The sequence below is a fragment of the Chironomus tepperi genome, unplaced genomic scaffold (genome assembly GCF_022539635.2).
Source record: "Chironomus tepperi strain 1889 unplaced genomic scaffold, CSIRO-AGI_Ctep_v1 contig_431, whole genome shotgun sequence".
NCBI classification, from domain to species: Eukaryota; Metazoa; Arthropoda; class Insecta; order Diptera; family Chironomidae; genus Chironomus; species Chironomus tepperi.
In genome coordinates, this window is record NW_027226553.1 from 52,760 (window position 1) to 79,579 (window position 26,820).

At 34.6% G+C, this 26,820-nt stretch overlaps 6 protein-coding genes and 6 long non-coding RNA genes across 13 annotated transcripts; 10 read left to right on the forward strand and 2 right to left on the reverse strand.

The window, feature by feature from the left end:
- The first annotated feature begins 690 nt into the window (after positions 1-690).
- LOC139097824 (uncharacterized) lies at positions 691-1,663 on the forward strand. The gene is made up of 2 exons (XR_011545106.1): positions 691-962; positions 1,210-1,663. It is a non-coding gene; the product is annotated as an uncharacterized lncRNA (long non-coding RNA).
- Positions 1,664-3,075: 1,412 nt separating this feature from the next.
- LOC139097812 (uncharacterized) lies at positions 3,076-5,187 on the forward strand. 2 transcript variants are annotated; one of them, XM_070649771.1, is made up of 5 exons: positions 3,076-3,314; positions 3,378-3,703; positions 3,783-3,871; positions 4,697-4,952; positions 5,004-5,187. In XM_070649771.1, the coding sequence occupies exons 2-5, from the start codon at positions 3,553-3,555 to the stop codon at positions 5,093-5,095; spliced, it is 588 nt and encodes a 195-aa protein (XP_070505872.1). In that variant the 5' UTR covers positions 3,076-3,314; positions 3,378-3,552; the 3' UTR covers positions 5,096-5,187. The 2 variants fall into 2 exon arrangements, with proteins under 2 accessions (XP_070505872.1, XP_070505871.1); XM_070649770.1 differs by having other exon boundaries at positions 3,082-3,314; positions 4,697-5,187.
- Positions 5,188-7,674: 2,487 nt separating this feature from the next.
- LOC139097811 (uncharacterized) lies at positions 7,675-9,125 on the forward strand. Its single transcript, XR_011545102.1, has 2 exons — positions 7,675-8,355; positions 8,500-9,125. It is a non-coding gene; the product is annotated as an uncharacterized lncRNA (long non-coding RNA).
- A 3,175-nt stretch (positions 9,126-12,300) lies between these two features.
- On the forward strand, positions 12,301-13,351 carry LOC139097809 (uncharacterized). The gene is made up of 3 exons (XM_070649769.1): positions 12,301-12,636; positions 12,697-12,791; positions 12,854-13,351. The coding sequence occupies exons 1-3, from the start codon at positions 12,465-12,467 to the stop codon at positions 13,184-13,186; spliced, it is 600 nt and encodes a 199-aa protein (XP_070505870.1). The 5' UTR covers positions 12,301-12,464; the 3' UTR covers positions 13,187-13,351.
- A 35-nt stretch (positions 13,352-13,386) lies between these two features.
- LOC139097808 (uncharacterized) lies at positions 13,387-15,051 on the forward strand. The gene is made up of 3 exons (XR_011545100.1): positions 13,387-14,160; positions 14,437-14,531; positions 14,586-15,051. It is a non-coding gene; the product is annotated as an uncharacterized lncRNA (long non-coding RNA).
- Positions 15,052-15,061: 10 nt separating this feature from the next.
- Positions 15,062-17,013, reverse strand: LOC139097806 (gamma-glutamyl hydrolase-like). The gene is made up of 3 exons (XM_070649767.1): positions 16,471-17,013; positions 15,592-15,976; positions 15,062-15,530 (listed from the first exon to the last, which is right to left on the reverse strand). The coding sequence occupies exons 1-3, from the start codon at positions 16,707-16,709 to the stop codon at positions 15,078-15,080; spliced, it is 1,077 nt and encodes a 358-aa protein (XP_070505868.1). The 5' UTR covers positions 16,710-17,013; the 3' UTR covers positions 15,062-15,077.
- Positions 17,014-17,242: 229 nt separating this feature from the next.
- Positions 17,243-18,602, forward strand: LOC139097807 (uncharacterized). Its single transcript, XR_011545099.1, has 3 exons — positions 17,243-17,577; positions 17,804-17,892; positions 18,069-18,602. It is a non-coding gene; the product is annotated as an uncharacterized lncRNA (long non-coding RNA).
- A 190-nt stretch (positions 18,603-18,792) lies between these two features.
- On the forward strand, positions 18,793-19,622 carry LOC139097801 (uncharacterized). Its single transcript, XR_011545098.1, has 3 exons — positions 18,793-18,913; positions 18,976-19,058; positions 19,339-19,622. It is a non-coding gene; the product is annotated as an uncharacterized lncRNA (long non-coding RNA).
- Positions 19,623-19,880: 258 nt separating this feature from the next.
- Positions 19,881-21,101, forward strand: LOC139097800 (uncharacterized). Its single transcript, XR_011545097.1, has 3 exons — positions 19,881-20,038; positions 20,100-20,179; positions 20,243-21,101. It is a non-coding gene; the product is annotated as an uncharacterized lncRNA (long non-coding RNA).
- On the reverse strand, positions 21,093-23,603 carry LOC139097799 (ras-related protein Rab-18-B-like). Its single transcript, XM_070649763.1, has 4 exons — positions 23,405-23,603; positions 23,172-23,339; positions 22,032-22,079; positions 21,093-21,765 (listed from the first exon to the last, which is right to left on the reverse strand). The coding sequence occupies exons 1-4, from the start codon at positions 23,467-23,469 to the stop codon at positions 21,414-21,416; spliced, it is 633 nt and encodes a 210-aa protein (XP_070505864.1). The 5' UTR covers positions 23,470-23,603; the 3' UTR covers positions 21,093-21,413.
- A 214-nt stretch (positions 23,604-23,817) lies between these two features.
- LOC139097798 (hydroxysteroid dehydrogenase-like protein 2) lies at positions 23,818-25,436 on the forward strand. The gene is made up of 4 exons (XM_070649762.1): positions 23,818-24,023; positions 24,258-24,381; positions 24,513-25,062; positions 25,127-25,436. The coding sequence occupies exons 1-4, from the start codon at positions 23,971-23,973 to the stop codon at positions 25,300-25,302; spliced, it is 903 nt and encodes a 300-aa protein (XP_070505863.1). The 5' UTR covers positions 23,818-23,970; the 3' UTR covers positions 25,303-25,436.
- A 207-nt stretch (positions 25,437-25,643) lies between these two features.
- Positions 25,644-26,782, forward strand: LOC139097819 (hydroxysteroid dehydrogenase-like protein 2; the record flags this gene model as incomplete). Its single annotated transcript, XM_070649773.1, has 3 exons — positions 25,644-25,847; positions 26,050-26,173; positions 26,233-26,782. Coding segments are annotated over exons 1-3 (706 nt in total), but the record flags the coding sequence as incomplete, so codon positions are not given.
- Positions 26,783-26,820: the final 38 nt, after the last annotated feature.

Below are 26,820 nucleotides of genomic sequence, written 5' to 3' on the forward strand. Positions count from 1 at the left end.
AAGTTATTTCGTAGCATAAAGGTTCAAATATTTGTTCCAGGCAAAACCCATAAAAATTCTATATAATTTGTATGGTTTTTGCTTACAAATCCATACAAATTATCAATAAATTGTACGGTTTTTGCCTGTCGTAGGAACTTGTTTGCAACTCTGGTTCAAACCCATATTGTCGTAGATTTGACACTAAGCCAATAGGATAACAATGATATCCATCGGCCGCATTAAGTCACATTAATAGCCAATTTAGTGTTTGATGAGTAAGTGGTGATGATGTGGTCTGATCAATACCAAACTAATACAATCTAGCCAAAGTAGGACGGCCATCTGCTGTGTGATTCCTACCTTGCTGCTGTATCCCGACATAGCCTCAAAATTTCTCAATTTTTCGAGAAAATTGGATTGGAATTTTGGATACATTTTGAACATTTTTATCCAAATCACAATCTAGTCTCAGACTTGACAGCCTTACAATCAGACTTGGGATGGTCAACTTACTTACTTACTTCGCTGGCCGTACAGATCAACTGTGAACCATTAACTCTCTCAGATGTCGCATATAACTGGTTCTATAGCCGGCTTCCGCCTGCCAATTGCCAATACCAAATGCAATGCTGTCTCTATCGACAGCTAGGATGGTCAAGCTTACAACAAAGTTGCTTCCACAAAGTAAGCAACTTACTGTAAACAAGACTCTGGTCAACCTTTCAAATGCAACAAACTGGATTAATAAAAATTAATCGGCCTGTTTCATTAAAGTGGATTATCCTCGAATTCGGATTATGCACTTCAGTTTTCTTTCCAGAGATAATTCCAAAAAACTGAAGTGGATAATCCGAATCCGAAGATAATCAACTTTAGTGAAACAGGTTGCAGGTCGTATAATCTTGAATATATTATTATGAATTTCAAGTAAAATTTTGTCATTTTAATTTGAAACGAACTCGAAGAAACATCATGGACAAGTAAGAACAGATTCATTTTATTTGGAATTATTGGCGTTTACGTCTATATAGCTGTGATGTTATCATATTTTAGTATTTAGTGATTGCAATACTGACACATCTTTCTTGTTTAAGTGACTGTTCACTTATTATGTGCAGGAGGGGTTAGGGTGTCGGTGGGGGGGGGGAGGGGTGTCAGAGAATTCCATTATTCAGTTTTGAAAAAAGGGTTCGTTATTCTAATCTCATTTTTCTTTTAAAAAAATAGAAATCAACAAGAATTGAAAAAGGAGTCAACTAGTAAAACGCAAGATGCAGATCATTTTACTCCAGTTGTGAAGACTTTTGTTGCACCTGAACCAGTTATGATGAAATTAAATGCACCGAATAATATTACAAAACCAGAGAGTAAAAATGCCCAAATTAAAAAGGATAACAAAAGCACTTCCAGTGAAAAAGCTCCCAAATCATCCGGAATAATTGAACATTTTAATTTTTTCAGTAAAAAAAATTAAAAAATTCCTTAAAAAATGAAACAAAATTCTTGTTTTGAGTTCGCAATAAAAATAGAAAACACAGCTTTATAGCCGTGTGTGTGTCGACAAAATAATCAACACACCGAAAGCTCAATATACAGTTTGTGATACACAGAATAAGATTTTTAGACACTTTTTTTTTATAAACATTGATTTACATAAAAATAAATTGACAATACAGAAGCATTTGAGATGTTATTTAATCTTTATTTACGGTCAAATACCGACAAGGTTGAATTTAAATTGAAAGAAAATAATAAGAAAGAATTTTCAGCGGTTTTAATTAATTGGAATTAAATTTTATTAAGAATGCAAATTAAATTATTGGAAATATTCGGGGGAAATATGAGAATTAAAATTGCTTTTTATATTTTTGAAAATATTGAAGATTTTTAAAAATTTGAATTTTTTAAATTTTAAAATTTATTAAATTTGAAATATTTAAAAAATTTAAAATTTAAAAAATTCAAAAAATTTGGAATATAAATAAATTAAAAAAATTAAAAATATTAAAAAAAGGAGAAAATTTTATAAAAATAAAATTAGTCAAAAATCACAAAAAATAAGAAATCACAAAAAGAAATCTCAAAAATTTACTTCAATTTTCAAAGAGCTTTTACTAAAAATAAAAAACCCAATACTTGTTATGCGATGCATTCACATTTTTTTTTTATTTTTTTTGCATTTCTCTTCAAAACCGGCCTCATAAAATTTCTACTCATAACATAAACAAGACCGAGTCGATGAACTTAAAGAAAAAATATTGAAAAAAAAAATAGTAAAATAGTAATAAAAAATAAAATTGGCACACATTTCAAAGCAGCTTTAAAGTGCTTTGAAATGTTTGAATAAAAATATTGATTTAAAAAGTTTGTTTTTGTTTTGCATTAAAAAAGGTAGTGTTTGGAGGAATTAAATAATATTCGGATTTGAATATGGTCTTAAAATGAGTCACTAAACTTTGCAATTTAAAAAAAAAAAATAAAAATTTAATTTTTTTGAAAAATACTAAAAATTTAAAATTAAAAAAATTGATTGATTTTTTTTAAAAAAATTGCAATTTTCAGAAAGTTTATATTTCAATTTTTTTGTTTTATTTCAAATAACATTTTTTTTTTCAAGTTTTCCAAACTTTTCAAATTTTTCAAATTTTTTAATTTTTCATTTTTTTTTTTTAATTTTTTTTAAAATTTTTAAATTTTTTTTTAAAATTTTTCAAATTTTTTTTTAATTTTTTTAATTATTTTTTTTTCAATTTCTTTAATTTTTTCAAATTTTTCTTTGACTTTTTTAAAAAAATTTTTATTTTTTTTTGGAATTTTTTAAATTTTTTTTAAAAATTATTTTTTTTTTTCATTTTTTTTATCAAAATAAGCAATTTTCTTAGAATCTCAATTGAAGTTAATAAAAGTTCAAAATAAAAAACAAAAAAAAAATCATTTCATTTTGAAAAGTAAACCTTTTTATCAGAAAAAGTAAAGTACTCAAGATGTTCATGTTTCTTACTACTTTTTATTGTATTCTTTCCTTTTTCAGCAGAACCATGTACGTTTATCTCAATTCTTTTTTATTATAAAAAGTAACACATACATGTAAAATCAATTAAAATAATGTTTATTTGTCTCTACAATTCTGTAATACAAGCAGTGATAATAAGTTCCACTTTAGTATTGGTTCCTCATATTGCTTATTAAATATCATATTCACGCACAATATTGAGACATTGTCTGCAGTTATCACCAAAAAACCGAGTATATTTTGAGTTTTGGATATAAAAAAAATTGAATTTTTCGTGGAAATTTTTCCTTGATTTTTCCTCAAGTATTAGTGCACATTGGTGAGTTTTTCCAGACATGAATAAATTTATTTTAATCCAAACAAAACTTTTTATACTTTTTAGAAGTGTTTCGGCTGCTAATTCGCGGCCTTAATTGACAATTAGCAAGTCGTACGAATATTATTCATCATACAGCACATACAGTCACTAATTTTCTATGAAATCATAAGCTTAACTACCTTAACGACCACCAAAGAGTCTTCACAGTTCCTTCATCTCATGTAAAGCAATAGAAATAATGGAAAATAGTCATCAAGAATATTGCATTAGCATTGTAAAAATGCTCATTTTTGTTGGAATTTTCTTATCAATCCTTGGCACCGCTACATGTTTACTGGATGTCATAATTTGTATTTATTGTGCAGCTTACAATGTGAAAATATCAATTTGTGAGATATTCATATGACTTGATAACAGATATTTTATGATATTAATTAATTTTTCTTTTTTTTTTGCTCACATTTTTAGTTGCCGCACTTTTTCCGATATTTGCTGTTGGAATCTATTTTTATTCTACATTATTGAATATACGGCTTGTTAAGATTGATAAGACTAAGGTTTGTAATGATTATCATAATGTGTCTACCTCCATCCTACCCCCATCCTACCTCATTAACCCACCTCTACCCTACTTTCATCCTACCTCCATCTTGTCTCCTATCCTACACTTCTATCCTCCTCTTACCCTACACCTCCACCCTACACCTCCACCCTACCTCTCCCCTATACCTCTCCCGATACTCATCCTACCTCTACTGTTCACCTCTATTCTGCACCTCAACCATAGACTTCTACCCTACACCTCTATCTTAAACCCATCCTACTTCTATCCAACACCAATCCTACCTTCACCCTGTCTTCACCCTATCTCTACCCTTCACCGCCGTCCTATCATCACCCAACCTCCTATAATTTACTTCCATCCCAATCCTATCAATCTCCGTACTTAATCCTATCCTGCTCTATCTCTACTTTACCTCCATTCTACCTCCACCCTACACCTCAATCCTGCACCTTATTCTGCACCTCTACCTTGCCTTCACCCTACCTCTATCCTATACCTCTATTCTACTCCCATCCTACCACCTCCATCCTAACTTCATCCTCAATCCTACCTCTATCTCAATACCTTTACCTACACTTCCACCCTACCTCTACCCTACACCTCTATCCTACCTCTATCCTACACGCCTTTCCGATACTCATCCTATCTCCCCTACACCTCAACCCTACATCTCCATCCCACACACCCTACACTTATCCGACCTCCATCCTCCATATCTACCCTTATCTACATCCTGCCCCTACCCTCCGTCTACCCTTTATCATCATCCCACAAAATGAGTTTCTAACAGCTATTTCCTTCTGTATATCTTTTTTAGGATAAGAAAAAGTTTTACGTAATCTACAACATATTTGCATTTTTAGCACTTACATGTGCCTTCATTGATGGATGCCTAAAAATATTCATGTTTAATTTTATTGTATCATTTGCATTTTTCATATATTTTATATTTGGATCATTAACGCTGTGCATAACATGTACAGCAAATGAAGATTTACGTAGGGAACGGGAGGGTGATCCTGACGATGGAGATCAATTGACGACCGTGTCATCGAGTGTTCAAAGCTCATCGGGTAATAAAAGTATTAAAATGATGAATACTAATAAGCAAATTTATCAAAAAGTTCCAACAGAAGTGCCAGTTATCTCAATAGATTCAACGAAAGTGAATAAAGATCAAAGTGATGCTTATACTGGAAAAGTCACACATTTTTAATGAAATATTTTGTACAAATTTTTTTGTGATTGAAACTTTTTTCTATGATGAATATTTTCAATAAAAATTTTATTTATTTTTATTATTTTAAATCAGAATTGACGACATACTCGACATACCTACCCAATGTATCTACCCAGATCTACTTATCCGCTCATATACACGGTCTACCTATCTTGTATACCTACCCAGTAAAGATACACGATATCTACCTACCTATCTGGTATACCTACCCGGTATATCTACCCGATATATACCTAACCGACAAACCTACCAATATATACCTACCCAATATACCTACTCAATATACCAGCCCTAGGTTTACCTACCTAGTCTACTTCACCGATATACCTACCCGGAATACTTACTGGATATATCTACTCGATATACCTAACCGGTCTATCTATCTGGTCTACTTAACAGGTTCACCTACTTGTTACCAACCCGATATATACCCAGTATGCCTATCCGATATATCTTCAGTAAACCTGAATACTCGGTATACCTATCCAGATATACATACCCTGCATATCCTCCCAGTATACATGACAAACCTGATATAACAATCTAAAACCCACAGAAATTCAGCTTAACCACCAAAATCCCAAGAAAACATACACAGGGATACCCTTTATGTGTCAATTTCTCCGGTTTTTGAGGTAATATGACAGTGGCGTATTCAAGAGGGGGTCAAATATCTCCTGAATATGACCTTGCCTGTACCGTAAATTACTAAGACCGGATAACACCTGTGGCATATAAAGAGCATCCCTTTAGCATCTGTAAAGTGTTACTGTATCACCTGAAGAGTATTCCTTTAGCATTTGAAGGGTATGCTTCTATCACCTGAATGATATCCCTCTGTAGCATCTGTAGAGAACACCTGTAGCACCTCTAGGGTATCCCTATGAACACGTAAAGCATCCTTCTCTCTCTTCCTTTTGTTAATTACAATAACAAAAACCACTTCTATTTGTAAACAGAGTTTCTACGTACGAAAATCTACTTATGTGGATGACTGTATAGATGTCTTAGTAGCACATGGTTGGTACATGGTTTGCCAAATTTCACATTTTCTACGCATAATGTAGAATACTTCCTTGTTTACTATATTGCGTAGAGTCTGCAAAAAAATCACAATTTTTCATTATTTTTTTAATGTTTTATAATTATTTTGGACATTATTAAGCATCAGGTCATGTGATATTGTCGCATGGTAAAGCTCAGGAACTTCATCAGCATTTATAATCAGGATAAAACTTACTATACATCAGCCATACGGCACAACCTTATAAAATCTACATAAATTTACTTAAATCATCAATAAAAATGTCAAATAGAGACCAAAAGTACTGCGTAAGTACATCCGGCATGATCATCCTGATTGGTGTTGTGCTGTCAACATTTGGTATGCTTGCTACTTTCTGTGACTTTTACTTTCACATAGAAATGATAAAAAATAAAATAAGAATTCCACTAGGTGAGGAACAATTAAGCACAAAATGACACTTTTAAGTCCAATTTCCATTATTTTTTAGTTCAGCAGTACTTCATCTATATAGCCATTGTCATGTACTTCCTATCAGCCATTTACAGCTGTTGTCTGCTGTGCATTGAAGGTCTTGTCGCATCCAAAGTCTTTAATTCTTACAACTTTTTTACAACTGCTTCTGTCATTTGTGCCTTTATTGATGGATGTTTAAAAATGTCATTTGATGTCGGAATGTCCGTGCTGTTTTTTGTCTATTTTGGACTTGGTGCCTTAAGTCTTGTTGTTACGTGGACAGCGGAACGTGAAATTAAGAGAGAAAAACAAACAATTTTGGAGCAATTTAATGCTGGACGTTCGCAGCAACAGGAAATGTTGAATAATTTGGAGCCAGATGAGATGCCGAAATTTTCGATGAATTTGGAAGCTGTTAAGGTTGAGGGTGGACGTTAAGGTTGGAGATGTGGGTGGTTTCTAGGATTAAGGTTGCATTTCTTTCAATTTTTCGAATAAATTACATTAATTTGCTGTAGATTTTAAGTTGATTAGAGCTTTTGTATGAAAAAGTCAACTACATTCCATACAAAAATTAAGGTGACATCCAGCTCTGATCAACAGAATAGACGAATTCATAAATATTACCTTAAATACATTAATAATCTTATTTTACTGGGACTTAACAAGGCTGAGGAAAGTTGATTATCAATCATTTTCCCAGGGTGCCATAAAGTGGTAGACGAGGGAAGGAGAGAGGTCACATGGGTTGACTAGGTCGAGCTGGTCAAGTCGAGCTGGTCAGGTCGAGCTCGTCAAGTCGAGCTGGTCGAGCATGCCGAGGAAGTCGAGAGTCGAGCTGGTCGAGCATGCCGAGGAAGTCGAGAGTCGAGCTGGTCGAATAAGTCGAGCTAATCGAGTAAGTCGAGTTGGTCGAGTAAGTTGAGCTGGTCGATTAAGTCGAGCTGGTCGAGTAAGTAGAGCAAGTCGAGATGGTCTAGCTAGCCGTGCTGATCAAGAAAGTCGAGCTGGTCGAGTAAGTCGAGCGAGTCGAGCTCGAGTAAGTCGAGTGGGTTGAGGGTTTTGAGCGGATTTAGTCGAGCGGTGTCAAAACGATCAAACCCTCAACTATGGCAAACCCAAAGTCATTGAACTGTTTCCCCAAGTTACAAGTTGTTTACTACACAGTCACACCTCTTCATAGTGTGACTATAAAGTATTTTACTGTTGATTATTCTACTTTAAAATGTAGAAAACAACAATGAATTAGTTTTAACAATATTTTTGTGAATTATTTATAAATTTATCCAGTTTGTGTCTTATTTATTGCATTTAAATAAAAGATCTATAGATGTTCATTGAATGTTAAGTGTCGGAGACTTTAATATTGTGTCAAATGGTCAATTTAGGCAGTTAAATTAGATTTATGTGATCCAGAATTGATAATGCTCGAATAAGAGCTCAAAAATCATCACAAAGTGTCTCAAAACTGCCTTTAATTCCTCAATAATCATCAAACTTAGTCAAAATAATGGGAAATTACAAAGAATACTTGCCATCAAATATTACAGATTTTTTTATGTGCCTTGGGACATTCATGTGCATATTTGGACTACTTGCATTTGTTTTTAATATTGCATCATTCATCGTGCTGTATGTTGGACGTCCAAATGACTTCATCTCATTCATAATACTCCTGTATGAATTTACCGCATTTCCAATATACTGCATTATGATTGGATGCTATGGTAAATTGTGCTGTTTTAACTCTCTTAAGGTAAGAATCAAATTGAAGTTGCATATCCAGAATTTGAAGTTGATTAGAATTTTGTAGTCAAGTCAACTTGACTTCGAACTCTGGACATCAATGTGACCAATTCCTTCAAATTTTGACAATTTTCAACATTTCCTCTCATTACAGGACATTGAAAAGTTTTACAAATCATACAAAATATTTGCCATACTCAGCACCATTTGTGCCTTAATTGACGCTATTTTAAATTGGACGAAAGTCTTTGTTATCCCAGGATTATTCTTTATATTCATCATCCTTAACATCCTCTCACTGATTGTTGTTCTTATGTCAAAAGATGAAGTAATAAAACAGCGAGGATTTAATGAGGAACAGCTGAACAATGAGATGGGACAGACAATTGTCACCAGTGGACAGGAGAGTCATCCGAGATTTGATATGGCAATTCAAGTTGAAAGAGCTGAGTTTAGGGATGCGCCGGAGGAGATGCCAATGAAAAAGTGAAGTGGACTTAATTTGTGGATGGCTTTAAGGGTCAATTGCTGGATGTGTAATGCAAAAATGGGCAATTTTGACTCTTTTGCCATTCTTCGTACCAAAATCTGTTTAAAACTGGCTTAGATTGTTGAAATTGGCACACATTGCCATGCACGACATTTCTTACAACTTACGATTAGAATTCTACGTCTTTGTAAGCATGTTACACACATTTACTCTGTATTTTTACACGTTTTTTATTGTCTTGTTATCAATGTTTACGAAATAAATCATTTAATAACCGAAATTAAACTTTATATTCATAATTTAATTAAATTTAATTTAATTAACTTCGAAAAATATTCAAAATTGACCTTTGTGCTTAGTAAAGGAACTGCTTTGTGATTAATTCAATGAAAATCAACAATTAAGCTACAATTAAGTGAATTGAACTATTTTAAAGTATTTATTACTCATTGTTCAATGGTACGAAGGTGCGCCGATTACGTCAATAGCTGACTTTATCATTTGAAGACTCAACTGCCCCATTTCAAGTCATCCACTTCAGAAATAGACCAAATTTTGATAACAAATGAGTCATATCGGAACCTTCAACGTTTTTATCTCAAAAACTGAATAAATCTTCAAATCTGTGACTTAATCTTGCCTTTAGTGAAACTTAAGCAGCACAACTTACAATATTTCAAATCAACTTACATCCAAAAAAATGGGAAAATACGAGAAATTTTTTTGTATTGATGTATCCAACTGTGTTATCGTATTAGGAGTCACCATGGGCATATTCAGCATATCATTGTTCTTTGGTGATTTTGTGGCCTCACTCATAATGATGGTAAATGCAGACAAACTAGATCCATGTGAGTAGCTTTAAATTGAATGAAGTTACGATTATGTGCCATAGGAACGATGGAATTTTTTATGGCTTACAGATTTCTTTGCCTTTGAAATGGTTTCAATGGTCTTTACGTTCATATTAGCTGGAATATTTCAGTCTGTAGTTCTGTTGCAGACGTAATTATGACCAAGTAAGTTATGATTTTTGTCTATTTTTGATGTAGTGAACAATGACTTTACTAACTTAGCATAAACAGGATGGTGGTCAACTCAGGTGTCGAGACTCATGTTTGCTAAATTTATGTCACATTTAGGCACTGACACACGTTTCACCCGGATGAAAGATTGTATGGGGCTGATGACAGTGTCAATGTCTTGTGTCACCTGCCACCATGAGTTGTCCGACCTTCCTGACCATGAATTTGACAATTTCCTTTATTTTCCTTTAATTTCCTTACAGAACATCAACAAATTCTTCAATGCCGTCATCATAGTTTCATTAATTGCTGCCACTTTTGCCCTTATCAATGGAATTTGGAAGCTACAATTTGATATGATCATCAACTCAGCCATCCTTTTTATCTACTTTGTTGTGACATGTATTGCTGTTGTGATTGCATACCTTGCAAAATGTGAACTATTTGAAAATAGATTAAATGATGTGCAGAATTTTAATAGCCGTCAAGGTCCGACAGTTGTGCCAATGGATTTGAGGGGATTCCAAAATATCCGATGACACTCAGTGCTGAAAGGGTTTAGAGATGATGGGGGTCATTAAAGGTTCAATATTGTCAAATGACTGTTCACAAAATTGAACAATGAAGATATTGGAATCAGAATTTCATCAACCTATCTCCTGCCCACCCTGAATTTAACGATTGGATGGCTCCTAATTATGTTGATGCTGTTATTGTATTAGCTTTATATTCTCCTATTTTGATAATTTTTAAAATGAACTAGTATTATTGTACAAAGCCGGATAATCAATCCGAAATCAGACACATCTGAGCTTGACTCTGGGATGATGATGAATATAAATTGAGTCGAGATTTAACATCAAATCAGAGTCACACTGACCTTACACTGGTTTTTTGCTGTATTAACCGACTTGTGATATTCCTGTATATATTTTTGTATTAAATAAAGTTCCTTAAATGACTATAAACTATTAAAACTTATAGATTTGTGTACTGATTTCAGTAAATTGTTAGTTTTTTTTTGAGAGATTCTTAGAGCAATTTTTGAATGAGAAGCACTTAAACTTGCATTTTGTCCGGATGACTAGGTAAGGAGTTATTTTTTTACTAACTATGGTAGCTGTACAGCTCAAGTATGATCCATGACCTCGCTCAGTTGACGACTGAAACTGGCTCTATCTTGACAAAGGGTAAGAAGTGAGATCTCGCTAGCTAGACATCGTAGAGAGCTCTAGCTCTGTGTTCCGGTATCGAATGGTTCGGAAAATCAAAATGTGTATGTATGTGTGTATTCAGAGATAAGGCTTCAAGAGTCAATCACGGCATCAATGTGCTGAAGTCGCTCTATATGTGAAGATGATGAAATCATGATCTTATTGTAATGTATTATATTTACATGTTATAATGTCAATTTATGATCTCAGTTCCGATTCTCAAGTTAGTACTCAGGCAGAGTTACATATATTCAGTCTGACAATATTTTAAAATATTAAGTTAAATTTTGTGAATTAAAAATGGGAAAATATGCTCGCAGTTTTTGCATGGGAGTTCCTGCAACTTTATTGTTTCTTGGAGTTTTTATGGCAATTTTGAGCTTTGCTGTTGCTGCATATGATTATTATGAAACATTTAGAATAAAAATAAACTCAAACTTTGATGACGATTGGGGTGAGAAACAAAGACTCTAAAACAGTGATGAGCAGCCTGTGTGCCGTATTCCGTTCGAAGCTTACCATCAACGTGTGCTACAGCACATAGTTTGCCCACCACTGCACCAAACTGAATATTTTATCAGAAATAATTTAATTCGTGCCTTTCAGCTCACTTTTGTTATTCATTTTTTGCATCTATTTGCTATATCTTGCTTGGAATATTTCATTGTGTATTTTGCTGTCGAAAATTTTACAATCGGGTAAGTTTCCTTTAGCACAATCGACCCAGGATGGCGTGGTTTTGGTCGAGCGTGGTTCATCAAGTCAAAGTCACATCCAACAATTAAATTATTAATAAAATTTTCATTTTAGGACATTGAAGGCTTTTTTAAATTATTAGTAGTATTAGGCGGAATTGCGACTGGATTTGCTATAATCGACATAATTTTCAAATTTTATGCAGGATCAATTATGGCAATCGTCCTTATAATTTACATTATTTTCATACTTTTATCAACATTCATCCTCATATTTGCAAGACACGAGTTGTTGCACGACCGACTAAATGAATTGGAGAAGTTCAACAGCGGAAATGGACCAAGTGAGCCACCAACTGGACTCGATGGTATTCCAAGGCAGGCAATGGTTGTTGTAGCTAATAAGATTGAAGTTTAGGATCATAATTTGATATTTGTACATTTTTATGACATTTTTGACCCATTTTGCCATGCACGGCATTTTCTACAATTCTACGTCTATGTGTGCTACGCATGTGTTCCTCATTTTCAATGTATTTGTGCCAATGTTTACAAAATAAAATCAAATTTTTTACCAAAATTCAGCAGTTTTTATTAAAAATTTCAAATCAGTGACTTAACATTGCCTTAAGTGAACCTTCCATAGGATAATTTACAATATTTTAAGCCACAAGCAGCACAAAGCAACTCAAAAAATGGGAAGATACGGAAAATACTTCTGCATGAGCGTTCCAAATCTTTTAATATGCATTGGAACTGGAATGGTGTTCCTCAATATTATTGCAATTGCTCTTGATGCTCTATTCATAAAGCTTAGGATGAATCGCATTCATAAAAGACCTGAAGATGAAGATGAATATGAAGCTGGTAAGATAATCAAGTTTATGTCCAGAATGACTATAAAATTTGTGTATTTTCTCTTTTTAGAGTTTCCAATTGAATTAATCTCGCTGTTCATGATGGTCATTTATCTTATGAACTTATTTTTCCAATGCTCACTGTGCTGCTCATGCTTCTATAAAGTAAGTGATTTAAAAAATTAAAAAATTCCAAAAAATAATTCAAAAATTTTGTCAACTTCCAGAAAACCAATAAATACTTCAGATGCTACCTCGGCTTTGTATGCATCATTACTGTCTGTTCCTTAGTCGATGGAATAATCAAGGTCCCATATTACATCTTATTATCGTTGTTTTACTTTGTATTTTTCATCATTAATGTATTGAGCATTGTTGCTGGAATCATGGCAAGGAATGAGTTGGTCCAAAAACAACAACGTGACTTGGATAGGTTTAATAAAGGACATGGAAATGTTGTAATCGATCAGGCTGATTTTCCGAAATATTCGCTTGCAATCAATGTTGAAAAAGTTGAGTCACAAAATGCGACTGAAATTGATCCTTTAAATCGAGTCTAGGATGCAGTTTTAGATGAACCTCAGAAATTATTGAATAATTACTCACTTAACCTATAAGACACTTAGCGTAGACCGAAGACCGAATAATGATGACCGAAGACCGAAAAGACCGAAGACACTAAGACCGAAGACCGAAGACCGAAGACCGAAGACCGAAGACCGAAGACTGAAGACCGAAGACCGAAGACCGAAGACCGAAGACCAAAGACCGAAGACCGAAGACTGAAGACAAAAGAATGAAGACCGAAGACCGAAGACACAAAGACACTAAGACCGAAGACCGAAGACCGAAGACACAAAGACACGAAGACACGAAGACACGAAGACACGAAGACACGAAGACACGAAGACACGAAGACACTAAGACCGAAGACCGAACACTGAACGCCGAAGACCGAAGACCGAAGACACGAAGACCGACTGACCCGAAGACACGAAGACACGAAGTAACAGATTCAAGTACAAAACTCTTTTTAATACGCCATGTGCCTTCCGGATATTAATACTTAGATTACATTTGTATTGAGCTTTGTCACTTAACTAACAAATTAAAATGTTTGCATTTCTATACACTTATAAAGTCGTTTATAACCTTTATCGTCATTAGTACTAATATTTATTGCAATACCCCTCAGGTATCTCTTAGTTTGATTACTAATTAAGAGTGAATCAGTTCTATGTACTTTAACAGTTATAAGAAAATTTAATAAAATTTGAAAGCTTTAATTTTGAATTTTCAATTTTATTCGCACAATTTTGAGCAGTTTAAGTGAATTTGACGTTCTTAATCATCAGCTCCAAGTCAATAGTTGACAGCATCGAAATGAGAAAATACGAAAAGTATTTTTGCATGGGTGTGTCAGCCACACTGGTCTGTGTTGGAGTTCTTATGACCGTTATAAGCTTTTCAATGATTGCGACAAATTTAACGCTGACATTCCTGACTGTTATTGAATTTGAGGGTGAATTGGTGGGTAAGTAAAAGTAGAAATCAAGCTGTTGCTTGGGGTAGGAATACAGAGGATTTTGAAGAGAGGGACAGGAGGGTGTGGGCTTGTATGGACCCAACTTGGAGTGTTTTTTGATATTTTTGTCGAAAAAATCTTGTAAATTATTGAAATTTGCTCGAAAAAAGGGGAATGTGGTCATTGACAATTGACTATCCAGGACAGGTGTGCCAACCGCCAACCAACCCTTCACCCCTCCCTCTGGATACGGCAATACAATGCTAATTAACACCCCTTTTTCAGTCTTAATGATCTTCTCATTTATCGCCGCTTTTACCTATCTTATATCAGGATTTTATCACTGCGCACTATACCTTGGTCAGAAGAACATCAAAACAGTAAGTAAGTCTGTCAAAATTATAATCAAAATCTAACCCTTCTAATTCCTTTAGGGTCTCTACAATAAATCATTTAAACAATATTTAGTACTTATGCCTGTTTCTGTTGTATTTGCAATAATTGATGCAATTGTGAAATATAAGTATCGAATTCTAGTGACTATTATACTTTGTGTCTACATACTTGGAACAGTCATCGCCTTCGTCATAGTTTTTATGGCTTATCATGAGCTAAAAACTGAGAGACTTAACGTTATGGTGAATTTTAACAACACACAAGTTTCGGAAGCTGTTGCGACTGGACAAATTGTGACTCCAAAGTATCCGGTGACTGTACATACTGAGAAATATTGAAGATGGTCGAAAGGGTGACGACATCGTCTTTATGGTGGTTGAAATAGTCAAGATTTAAGCAGTATTATTTAGAAATTGTAAAAATAAGCTTTAAAATTGTAGCGGAAATGTATCGAATAATAAAAATAAGCTTTTGTAGCTGAATGGCTGTTCAAAATCAACTTAATGAGCATCTCTTAACCAAATCCATCATCAATCCATCATCTTTATTACCAATAAAAAGCCTAAAACAATTGAAATTACAATCGAATTTCGACTTCCAGTTCCAGTTTCAAAGCTATAATCAACATCATCCTTAAACAGATAACATTGCTCATATGAAGATCCAACAAGTCCAGTAAATGTCAGTGGGAAGTTGTAGATGACATGCTGATCTTCAGTCTTTGAATCCTTGAATTTGTGGCTGCTTTTTCGAGCTTCATTGACGAAAAATTGAGCAAAATATTGAGATGCAAGGACTGCATTTTGGGTATGGGAGATGTTCTTGTTCCGGACCCATTCATAGAGGTTCTTTTCGGGATGGAACTGAACTCCATAAAATGGATATCTTTTGTGCTCAATTGATGAAATAAATTCGAAATTGTTCCAGTCTTTATTGGTGGAAATGACACGCCAGTCGGTGTCAATTTTGAAGGTTGTAAGGTTCTGGAATGGATAGATCTTATGTAAGTATGTCCAAAATTGATAAATCAGTTCCAAAACTCACCTTTTCAGTCACACAATACTCATGAAAATTCGATGTTACTTCCTCAGTCTTCAAAATATCCACAACTTCATCTCCAGCATCCTTAAACATCCTACTGGTCCTAAAATCATCCTTAAATTCCAAATTCAATGCCTGATTTGTAGATGAACAATCAGCTCGATGTTCAGATCGATTAGCTGACAAGTAAGTCAACAGCTCAAATCCTAAGCAAGTGCCCCAAAGTGGAAAGAAATCGCCATTTTCATTGAGTTGTTTAGCAATTTCATAAATTATCTTTCCAGTGTAAGCATAGGCACTGTCATAGAACCAAACTGCACCGCCAGTGAATAGGATTCCATTAAGTTTGGACATGATGTCTTCGTAGTACTTTCGGTCCTTTCCGATCCTGGATTAAAGATGGGAAATTAGAATTTTTTGTGAGGTCTGTTTAGTTTGTCTTAGCCTGTCTTGGTCTGTATGGATCTGTCAGGGTCTGTCTTGGTATGTATGAGTCCATCAAGGTCTGCATGAGTCTATTTTGGTCTGTCTTGATTTGCCTTGGTCTGTCTAAGTCTGGCTGAGTCTGTTTGGGTCTGTTTGAGTCTGTTTGGGTCTGTTTTGATCTGCCTGAGCCTGCCAGAGTCTGTCTGGGTCTTTCTGGGTCTTTCTGGGTCTTTCTGGGTCTTTCTGGGTCTGTCTTGGCTCGTCTTGGTCTGTTTGGGTCTATCTGGGTCTGTGTTGGTCTTTCTGGGACTGTTTGGGTCTATTTTGGTATTTTTGGGTCTCTCTGGGTGTTTCTTGGTCTGTCTAGGTCTGTCTTAATGTGTCTTGGTCTGTATTGGTCTGTCTTGTTCTGTCTAGGTCTGTCTCGGTCTGTCTCCTAGTTTGAACACTTCTTACCATACAGGAACAACTCTAGCTCCACCTCCTTCAACGAATTTCACATAAGATGTTGCTATAAAGCTGTAATACTGCTCCGTATACTTTGATTGTATATAGTAAGACATGTCAATTGCCATAATTCCAATAATTGGCTCATTATTGACTACTGGTGATGAAAATATGTCAAAATTTTGCAGATCTGAGCTTATTCCACTAACAATTAATGTTAGAATTGTGAAAATGTGAGCAAATTCCATGATTTTTTGCAGAACAGTAAACCTAACTACTTGAATTAATCTTACATACTGACAATATTGCTGTCTTTTTGAAGATAATAAGCACTTTATTGTCCTAATTATCTTTTTTAAGTTTCTCAGTAGAGATAAAGTGACAATGAACTTGATAATGAGGAGTTTTGTTGATAAAACTAGTCATTAGACACTTAGTGACATTTGATAGATATCAAGTCAATTCTTGTAACTCTACCTGCACTCAACAGGTTGATGATCAGTCACGAATACTGTCATAAATTTGATAAAAACAGCTGATTAAGGTAAATTGTTGAAAATTTCAAATTGAGAGAATTTTTTATGGTTTTTTACATTTTGTACATTAAGAGCTAAGAGAAATGGAAGTAAAGTTGTATTGGATATGATTCTCAGTTCCACATGTCGGTGTATTGAACAGTTGTTTACAAATTGTACGCATTTTTTTGCGACTTTTTATTTAAAAACATTAGTTAAAGTTGAAATTTGAGTTCAAAATTATTTGGAAGTTTATATGAAGTTAAGTCAACTTATCAGCACAATAGCTAAGTCCACTGAATTTTAGAAATGCAGATTTGACAATATTATCAATTTTTATCATTCAAATTCAACTATGATCGATATCAAGGTCATTTAAGCCTACAAATCACAATACTCAACTAAACCACTCCCTAAGTCTAAGAATCTTCCGTCCAAAATACAACAATGGGTCGATTAAACTGCTGTTTTTGTGGGCTTGACTCATATGCATGTTTTTACATCATTGGAATTACAATGTCGATCTTTAGCCTGATTTTGGGCATTATTGATACAGTTTATTATGCTTATTTTTTGATGGGAGTTGTTAAAGGATCGCAAGGTGAGATTTTTGTTCATTTTAGTGTATTCAAAGCTTGATATTGGTGAGCGAGAAGATCTGGGACTGGTTTCTTTGCCTATTGGGTATCCGAGGTCATATTCTACCTAGACTATCTTAGGGTACTCAATATTCCCTTTCTAATCAATCAATATGATCATAATGACCATTTCTAGAAAGATTATTGGTCATTGTATGCCTATTGACTAATCTAAGTCATATCTTTCAGTTATCCCAATTTTTCTGTACTGCGCAGTAACCGTTTATGTTGGAATCTCAATAAAAAGCTGCTGTCTTTGCTGCACTGAATCTGCTGAAGTAAGAAATTTATCATTCAATCAAATCAGTGCTGGACAATCCTTGTGAACCTTAAGCTGGATACTGTTACGGTCCAGGTTTATTGCCAAGATCACCAAGGTCTGGTTGTCCATCACTGACTCAAATTCACTCTGAAAGAATTCATAAATTTACACAAAATTCTCTCCCAATTTCAGAATCCAGAAGAAGATCTGTTCACGTACATTTTACTAACATTTATAGGAGTTGCACTTGCCTTAATTGATGGAGTTTTAAAAATCACCATAAGTCTTCCTACATCAATGGTCTTCTTTGCTTATGCAGCAATTGGAATTTATGTTCTGATTATCACAGGTCTATCGAAAGACGAAGTGGCTGGACAAAGAACAAGAGCAATACATGCTGAAGATGGAACTATAACAAATATTCCATTAAATCGGAATGATGCTCGATTGTTTGAAGTGCCTTTTCAGGTTGAGAGGATAGAAATGCGAGCGTCTAAATGATGAAATGTTCTTCTGAATGCGCATGGTTGCGCATATATGCGCACTTGAATGTGCATATTTGTTTCACATTAATATGATTTTTTTGTTATTTTGGGTGCGTACTATGAGCAAATACATGCGCATTGCTGCGCATATGGACGCGCATTCGAGAAAACTTAAACTAAATGAAACCTTTATGTACTCAATTTTTTATGAAAAAATTGTTAAAATATTAACAAAATTAAATTTTTTTAAATATCAAAAATTGCAATAAAAATATTTTTATATCAAAAATCACCAAAAAATGCGTCATTTGAACAAATTCACAAGAAATTTTCAACTTATTTTTATAGTTTTCCCAATGATAGTTTTTCTGGCAAATAGTTACGCATGTCTTTTGACGTATCTTATGCTTATAAATGGAACAATAGAAGATTTCATCATGGACAATAAACATCATCAAACAGAATCACAATTTTTATTCAAAATTTTAATATTTCCTTTAATAGTTTTAACAATAATCACAACTTTTATCTATCGAGAATCTGACGAGTTAGGTTTGGATTTACTTAAATTGTGTTAAATTTCAAATTTTTGAAGAGAATTCTTTAATTTTTAGGATTAATCACCACAGTTGGACAGATTATCAATTTTATAAGCTTGATTGTGTTTCCATTGACAATATTTCGGGGATATATTAACGTAAGATCATCGGAGTTGTTGTGGATCAACCTCTAGGTGCTGGGTCAACCCCCTTTAAACTCCCCCCTCCCTCCTTCCCTCTGTCATGGGTTATTTGCATGAAAATCTGTCAAAAACCTTAGTAAATTGAAGAATCGTGTCGAAAGTAGATGGAGGGGGAGGGGTAGTTGACCCCTGATTCTCCTGACTCCTGATAATGGTCCCTGCTCCTACCACTAGCTTCTAACCTCCCCTGCAACCTTATTAAATGACCTTATTAATTACAAATCCCTAATTTCAGGCCGAAAGATACCTCGGATCAGCCTTCATCCTTCTAACATTTTTATCGACAATAATTTCACTCATTGGATGTTGTGTGCTGCTCTATTATGCAGTTTTCAGCAGCATCGAGTCGATGTTGACAGCCAAATGCCTCACATTGTTTATTTACTCAATTTTGTGCCTAATATCAATGTGTTTAATGTTCAATATTGACGACTATGAAACAAAAGAAAGAGAATATGAAGGAAATCCAAAATTTTCAGTGGACATTGTAGTTAGGAATGAGTATATGGAGATACCTTAATGTACAAGCAATAAAATAAATTTAGTTTATTAATAAAAAAATACATTTGAAAGCATTTGAAATACATTTGGCCCCTAAATGGACACTAAAGTCGATCCCAACTTCGGACCTCAAAATTGAGTCCTGCCAACACTTACTGTCACATCGTTTTCCATCGTTAATTCCGTTTTATATGACTCCCTTACTTGAATTTTCTTATTTTCCTTTTCATGACTGTATGCGTGACTTCCATCTGTATTTGAACATTTACTGTCGGTATTGTCGGCATACGGAACAGTCAGAAAAGTCATTTGAACAATAACAATGGGAAATTCCTGCACAAATTCCGAAATATTATTCACAGTTGTGTCAATTCCATTTGTCATCTATACAGGAGCTTCATTTTTGATAAATGCAGCTACAGCTGATGAAAAAGGTATGTAAGGCTGAAAATATTGAGGAATTGGTGAAAAATTTGACAATTTCTTTTATTTTAGTGGTAATTGCTATTCCAGCAACATTGATAAGCTTAAGTAGCTTGGTGTTCTTTTTAATGGCAATGTGCAAATGTTCCAGGGTAAGTCAACTGTCAATTTTAATTTTTTCAGCTCTTACCCATGCCTTATCGATTATTTTACAGAGAGACAAGTACATGTTCAGGTCATATGTAGCACTAGCTGCCATATTAGCCATTCTATCAACAATTGTTGGAATCATTCAATATACAAAAATACACCAGGGTGAAAAATACCTCATTAGATGCATTGTGCAGCTTACATACCCATTTATGTGCATTTTAAGTTCAATTCTGTACTTTTGTGTTGAACAGAAGGAGAAAAGGGAACGGATGTATTTTGGAACGCCGAAATTTGAGCTGGAGATTAACTTTCAGAGGGAATTTATTGAGCATTGAATTTGGATGATTTTATATTATCATACAATGGACCCACCAATGGACTCATCAATAGATCCATCAATGGACCCTTCAATGGATCCACTAATGGACCGACTAATGGATTAACCAATGGACTCATTAATGGACCCACCAATGGACTCAGTACTGACCGATGCACCCACTAATGGACCAACCAATGGACCTAAAAATGAACTCATTAATGGACCCACTAGTGGACTTAGGACTCACCAATAGACTGACCAATGGATCCACTCATGGACTCGCTAATGGACACACCAATGAACCATTGAACCGACTAATGTACCCACTAATGGACTCACTAAAGGATCCATCAATGGACCGACGAATGGACCCTTCAATGGACCTACCAATAGCCCAACCAATGGATTCACCAATCGACTGATCAATGATCAATGGACCAACTATTGTATCCACCAATGGACCCACTAATGGACCGACTAATGGACTAACCCATGGACTTACTAATGAACCCATTAATGAACCTTTTGCCTTCATAATACCCTTCTGCCAGCCTAGCCTCCCCCCTCTGCCTCAATAAAAATTCCAAAAAATATTCAATTAATTTACGCATTTTTTTATTTAAATTTGTTAAAATTTACATTTTACAAATTACAATATATATATTCATCATTTTTTTCGGCATTAATGTTCACAATATTTTCGATATTATTAGAAAAATAAATAATGCAAAAATTTTTAATATTCACGGAAATTATTTGTCAATTTTAAAAAATTGCTAAATTGAGGAAAATGTGCTGAATTTTTTTAATTTACAATAAAAAACAAGCTGGCTCAAAAAATTCCAGCCACAAAAAACGTTTTCTTAAAAAAATCCGCACCAAAAAAAAGTCCACAAATAGTCAGATCCATCAACTCATCTTCCACAATAGCCGCCCGTACACGATCCACCAGCTGGCTGTTGATTCTGTGCATCAGTCATACCAGTAAGCCTTATGTCACTTTTGGCCACACCATTTTGGTCATCAAATATGTTATCTTCCAATATTTTCTTTACCAGCTCTTCAAATGCCATTTGAACGTTGATATTGTTAGCTGCTGATGTCTCGACAAACAAGGCTCGTTGCTGTTTGGCAAACTTTTTGCCCATCTCACGGTCAACTTTACGCATATTTTGTAAATCAATTTTATTGCCGACAATCATTTTTGTGATGTTTCTGTTTGTGTTGATTTCGAGTTCTTCGAGCCATGTTTCGAGCTTTTGGAAACTGGAATTTAGAGAGATAATTAGTTTTATGGTTTATTCAAGGGATAGGCCATTGGTGAGCATTTTATACTATAGTGCCGCATGTGTATCGCGGCTCTCTAAAAGGTAAATATCGACCGGAATCATACACGGCATACGGCTTATCACAAACGTATATCCAGTATTTTTAGGGGTCACTTTCATTCATACACATAGGTTACCCACCAATGGAATCAATAATATGAGATAGATCCTTATAAAATCCAATTTCGACTATATTATGCTTACCTGTTCATTTTTGAGACATCATACACTAGAATGGCACCTGTAGCATCTCTAAAAAAATTGAAAAAAATAAAATTAAATATCAATATTGAGTATGAATGATGCCTAATAGCTAGAGCAGTGTTGGACAACCTTTGTTTGTGCCACGGAACACCTTAGTGGTAGTCTTGACCGAAACCATAATCTGAATATGATTTATGGCATATCCAACTATTATTGCGGCTCACTAGTGTGGCAGCAAAATTAGGGAGACACTCTAGTGTGCCGTGACACATAGGTAACCCTCCAGTAAATTAGAATTTAATTGTATCAGCGATATATTTCTTCATATTCAATTCGACTCAACAAACTTGACCTTTGATCATTTTGTGACGCAAAATGAGACAAGTTCTCAATGTATTTTTTGCTTGTTTTTTGCGTCTCAAAATCACAACTTGAGATGATTTATAAGCAATTTTGAATGTTTTTGATTTGATTTTGTGTTCTAATTCCTAACAGGCCACCTTAAATATATTATATGAACATGGTCGTGAGTGTTGCTCTTAGCTTACTCTGCTCTTGAGAGCATACCCTAAGACTTCGAGTTGGTTCTGGTAGAAGTGAGCCATAATGAGATAAGTCGAGGAGATTCATCTAAAATTGGCTTTTTTTCGGGGAAGTCGACTCCAAATTCTAATTTTTGCATGAATATACTCTCTAACTAAGTATTTTAAATGCTATCAAACTGAACATTTCATGGTGTAATGCCCTGAACATCGTGATTATCCTAATTATATCGACAATACTATATAATGTATAATATAATCTATATAATAGCTGCGATTCACTTCTGACATGTTTTGAACCTGATTCCTCAAATAATCTCATCATATCGTTCTCTAAACGCGACAATGGACCCCCTTGCGCCCCTGAGCTGAGGGAGAAAGCAAGTAATCTTATCATATTGATCAACTACTCAACTACCAAGGTCTCACTCTATACCTATATATAGCTCAAATTCCCATATAAATCCACTTAACAATGACTGCATGACTCACTTAATTATTTACATTTCTGATGTAATTTTCCATCAATTTCAACACAAATTCATGAAATTCCTGAAGAATTCCTTAAACTTCTACTAAATCACAGCGTTAATCTTACCTGTAGTAACTTGGTATCAATGTCCGGAACCGTTCCTGACCAGCAGTATCCCAAATCTGTAGATAAATTCTCTGTCCATCAATATCTAAATTTTTCACCTTAAAATCTACGCCAATTGTTGGCTGTTCATTTGGATCAAATTTGTCGTCCGTAAATCGCAGCATCAGACTGAAAATTTAAGGAAATTTTAAAGGAATTCTGAAAAAGTCACAAAGAATTTTAAATTTTTTTACCTCGATTTTCCGACTCCACTTTCGCCAATGACGAGAATTTTGAGTTTAATTGTGCTTGTAAGCATGTTTATTGAGCTATTAAATTAATTATTGGAATTATTTTAATGATTTTTTGGCTAAAAATTAAGGAAAATTTAAATTTAAAACTTTTTTTTGGTTGCTTTGTTTTGCTTTTAGTTTTCGTACTTTTATGACTTTATTCTACATCTTTTTTTTGGCAGGGGTAAAATACTGTCTGTTTGGTGAGTGAGAAAACATTTGAATTTTAAAAAGCCGTTATGGGAATTTTTGAATTGGGTCAAATAATCTTACAAAAACAAACAATTTTCTCTCTTTTTTCTCATATTCTCAATTTGCAGCTGACTTTATATCTCCTTATTATTGCTCAAATTCTCTCACAAGTTGAATTTTTGATAATATTTTGAAGTTTACGAGATCAACCTTTGAAACTGTTTAGTGACTTATAAGCGAAAAATTGGAGATTTTAGCCTGAAATTGTAGGAAATTTGGAGATTCTTAAAGCTGTTGCAGTAGTTTATTGAAATCAATGTTATAGCTTATAATATATGATCAAAAACATCACAAAAATGATTAAAAACAACAGAGTTCTAAACACAGGGTAAGATTACTCCCGAGTAGCACCAACTAATCTTCAGAGTACTGTTTCTTCAAAAGGCACATGATGGAGAAATGGCAAAAAAATCAAGCCTGATTTATTCCTGTGCCAACCCAACTACAGCCTAAATCCGGATTATCCGTCATTTATTTGCTATGTGCCTCGTGAACACATTGATGTACTGTTGGTGCCTTAATGCCTAATTTCAATCCATTTAACATTTCTCCTTCAATCTAGCAAGCTGAAAGGCAAGACTCTATTCATAACCGGTGCATCACGTGGAATTGGTAAGGCAATTGCCCTAAAAGCAGCTGCAGATGGAGCCAACATTGTAATTGCTGCTAAGACTGCAGAGCCTCATGTATGATTCATCTATAAACTGTCCTTAACAGGCAAAGATCAAGCTTTCATGGTTCTTTGGTACCAAAGACCTCTCACTTTGCCTTTTAGGGTCAGTTCAGTCTCAAAATAAGTTCTAAAAATCCTTTACAGCCAAAACTTCCTGGAACAATTTACACAGCAGCAAAAGAAATCGAGGCAGCCGGCGGTAAAGCACTTCCTTGCATTGTTGATGTTCGTGATGAGCTCCAAGTAAGACAAGCCGTTCAAAAAGCTGTCGAGGTGTTTGGTGGAATCGACATTGTCGTCAATAATGCATCAGCAATCAGCTTAACGCCAACAGATAAGACTGAAATGAAGCGATTCGACCTGATGCATCAAATTAATGTCCGTGGAACATTTTTGGTATCCAAAGAGTGTTTGCCGTACCTAAAAAAATCAGATAATGCTCATATCCTAAACTTATCACCTCCACTGTATTTGAAGCCACACTGGTTCTCAAAACACGTTGCATATACGATATCTAAGTACGGAATGTCAATGTGTGTCCTTGGAATGGCTGAAGAATTCAAAAGCTTCAACATTGCTGTTAATGCATTGTGGCCAAGATATGCAGTTTCAACAGCTGCATCAGCAATGATTCGTGGAAAGGAAAGTTCAAATTTTACAAGAACTACTGACATTATGGCTGATTCTGCTTATTGTAAGTTTTCTGAAGAACTAGTTCAAATATATTGCACAGAAACAATAATTAACTCCTTTTACAGACATTTTGACAAGAGGACCAGAATGCACCGGCAACTTCTTCATCGATCAAAAACTATTAAAACAAGCTGGGGTGACTGACTTTGTGCATTATGCCTGCAAACCAGAGAATGCTGATTCATTGTATTTGAGTTTATTTGAAGACGAAGAAGATGATGAGGTTCATGCAAAGCTTTAACGTTTAAGAAGATATGGATCCCACCTGACTACGTCCATGAGACATGTATTTATGAATATATTTTGATACATTTTGAGGAAAATAAACTTTTTTTATGATTACCACTAGAATAGAACTCGTACTCCACTTACACATATCAGGGCTACCTATGCATGTTGCAACGAGCAGTGTATATATCCTCTACCGTACTCTTCCAATAGAACTGAAACAAAACAAACAATTTTCTCTTTTTCTCTTTCTCAAATTCTCACCATTCAGCTGATTCTATATCTCACATATTTTTATTAAGCTCTTTACTTATTGCTCAAATTCTCTCAAAAGTTTTATTTGTGATAATATTTCGGTGTTTATAGATCAACCTTTGAGACTGTGGAGTGGATTATTCACAAAATTGCTGATTTTGACCGAAATAGTTGGAAATTTGTGGATACCTGTTGATTAAAATAGTTTATTGCATTTATAACATTCCTAAGTAGCATTTAGTGATATAAAATAGTCAAAAATACCACAAAAATGATCAAAAGTAACAAAGTTTTAAATACAGGGTAAGATTAACCCCGAGTAACACAACTAATCTTTTTTGTAAAGCATATAATGGATAAATTGCAAAATATCAAGTCAAATCTGGTCTCAGGCCAGACTAACTTCAGCCTAAGGCCAGATTATCTGTCATTTCTTCGCTATGTGCCTTGTTGGTGCCCTGACGTCTATTTTTCAATTCATTTGACATTATTCCTTTCAATCTAGCAAGCTGAAAGGCAAGACTCTATTCATAACCGGTGCATCACGTGGAATTGGAAAAGCCATTGCCCTCAAAGCAGCTGCAGATGGTGCCAATATTGTGATTGCTGCTAAAACTGCCGAGCCTCACGTATGACACATCCATAACATCAACCCATTCAATTTCTAACTTCATAAAATCCTTTCCAGCCAAAACTTCCAGGAACAATATACACAGCAGCCAAAGAAATCGAGGCAGCAGGCGGTAAAGCACTTCCATGCATTGTTGATGTTCGTGATGAGCAACAAGTCCGACAGGCTGTTCAAAAAGCTGTCGATGTATTTGGTGGAATTGACATTGTCGTCAATAATGCATCAGCAATCAGCTTAACGCCAACTGATAAGACTGAAATGAAGAGATTCGACCTGATGCATCAAATTAACGTCCGTGGAACATTCTTGGTGTCTAAGGAATGTCTACCATATCTGAAGAAGTCTGAAAATCCTCACATTTTGAACTTATCACCTCCACTGTACATGAGACCACAATGGTTCTCAAGTCATGTTGCTTATACAATGTCTAAGTACGGAATGTCAATGTGTGTACTTGGAATGGCTGAAGAGTTCAAAAGTTTCAACATTGCTGTTAATGCTTTGTGGCCCAAAATGATAATTTCAACAGCTGCTACGGATATGCTTCAAGGAAAGGAAAGTTCCGATTTCTCTAGAAGTACTGACATTATGGCTGATTCTGCTTATTGTAAGTTAATAGAACTAGTTCTAATAGATTGTACAGAA

What these genes read in the sequence shown, in the direction of transcription:
- LOC139097812 (XM_070649770.1), top strand. Translation starts at nt 3,553, where the DNA reads ATGGAAAATAGTCATCAAGAATATTGCATTAGCATTGTAAAAATGCTC. An exon ending in CAATGTGAAAATATCAATTT is followed by an intron (nt 3,704 to 3,782) that starts GTGAGATATTCA and finishes TCACATTTTTAG; the next exon opens with TTGCCGCACTTTTTCCGATA. An exon ending in TTAAGATTGATAAGACTAAG is followed by an intron (nt 3,872 to 4,696) that starts GTTTGTAATGAT and finishes TATCTTTTTTAG; the next exon opens with GATAAGAAAAAGTTTTACGT.
- LOC139097809 (XM_070649769.1), top strand. Translation starts at nt 12,465, where the DNA reads ATGGGAAGATACGGAAAATACTTCTGCATGAGCGTTCCAAATCTTTTA. An exon ending in TGAAGATGAATATGAAGCTG is followed by an intron (nt 12,637 to 12,696) that starts GTAAGATAATCA and finishes TTCTCTTTTTAG; the next exon opens with AGTTTCCAATTGAATTAATC. An exon ending in GCTGCTCATGCTTCTATAAA is followed by an intron (nt 12,792 to 12,853) that starts GTAAGTGATTTA and finishes GTCAACTTCCAG; the next exon opens with AAAACCAATAAATACTTCAG.
- LOC139097806 (XM_070649767.1), bottom strand. Translation starts at nt 16,709, where the DNA reads ATGGAATTTGCTCACATTTTCACAATTCTAACATTAATTGTTAGTGGA. An exon ending in GCTAGAGTTGTTCCTGTATG is followed by an intron (nt 15,977 to 16,470) that starts GTAAGAAGTGTT and finishes TCTTTAATCCAG; the next exon opens with GATCGGAAAGGACCGAAAGT. An exon ending in AGTATTGTGTGACTGAAAAG is followed by an intron (nt 15,531 to 15,591) that starts GTGAGTTTTGGA and finishes TATCCATTCCAG; the next exon opens with AACCTTACAACCTTCAAAAT.
- LOC139097799 (XM_070649763.1), bottom strand. Translation starts at nt 23,469, where the DNA reads ATGCTTACAAGCACAATTAAACTCAAAATTCTCGTCATTGGCGAAAGT. An exon ending in TTGATACCAAGTTACTACAG is followed by an intron (nt 22,080 to 23,171) that starts GTAAGATTAACG and finishes CAATTTTTTTAG; the next exon opens with AGATGCTACAGGTGCCATTC. An exon ending in GATGTCTCAAAAATGAACAG is followed by an intron (nt 21,766 to 22,031) that starts GTAAGCATAATA and finishes TCTAAATTCCAG; the next exon opens with TTTCCAAAAGCTCGAAACAT.
- LOC139097798 (XM_070649762.1), top strand. Translation starts at nt 23,971, where the DNA reads ATGATCAAAAACATCACAAAAATGATTAAAAACAACAGAGTTCTAAAC. An exon ending in CTAAGACTGCAGAGCCTCAT is followed by an intron (nt 24,382 to 24,512) that starts GTATGATTCATC and finishes AATCCTTTACAG; the next exon opens with CCAAAACTTCCTGGAACAAT. An exon ending in TATGGCTGATTCTGCTTATT is followed by an intron (nt 25,063 to 25,126) that starts GTAAGTTTTCTG and finishes CTCCTTTTACAG; the next exon opens with ACATTTTGACAAGAGGACCA.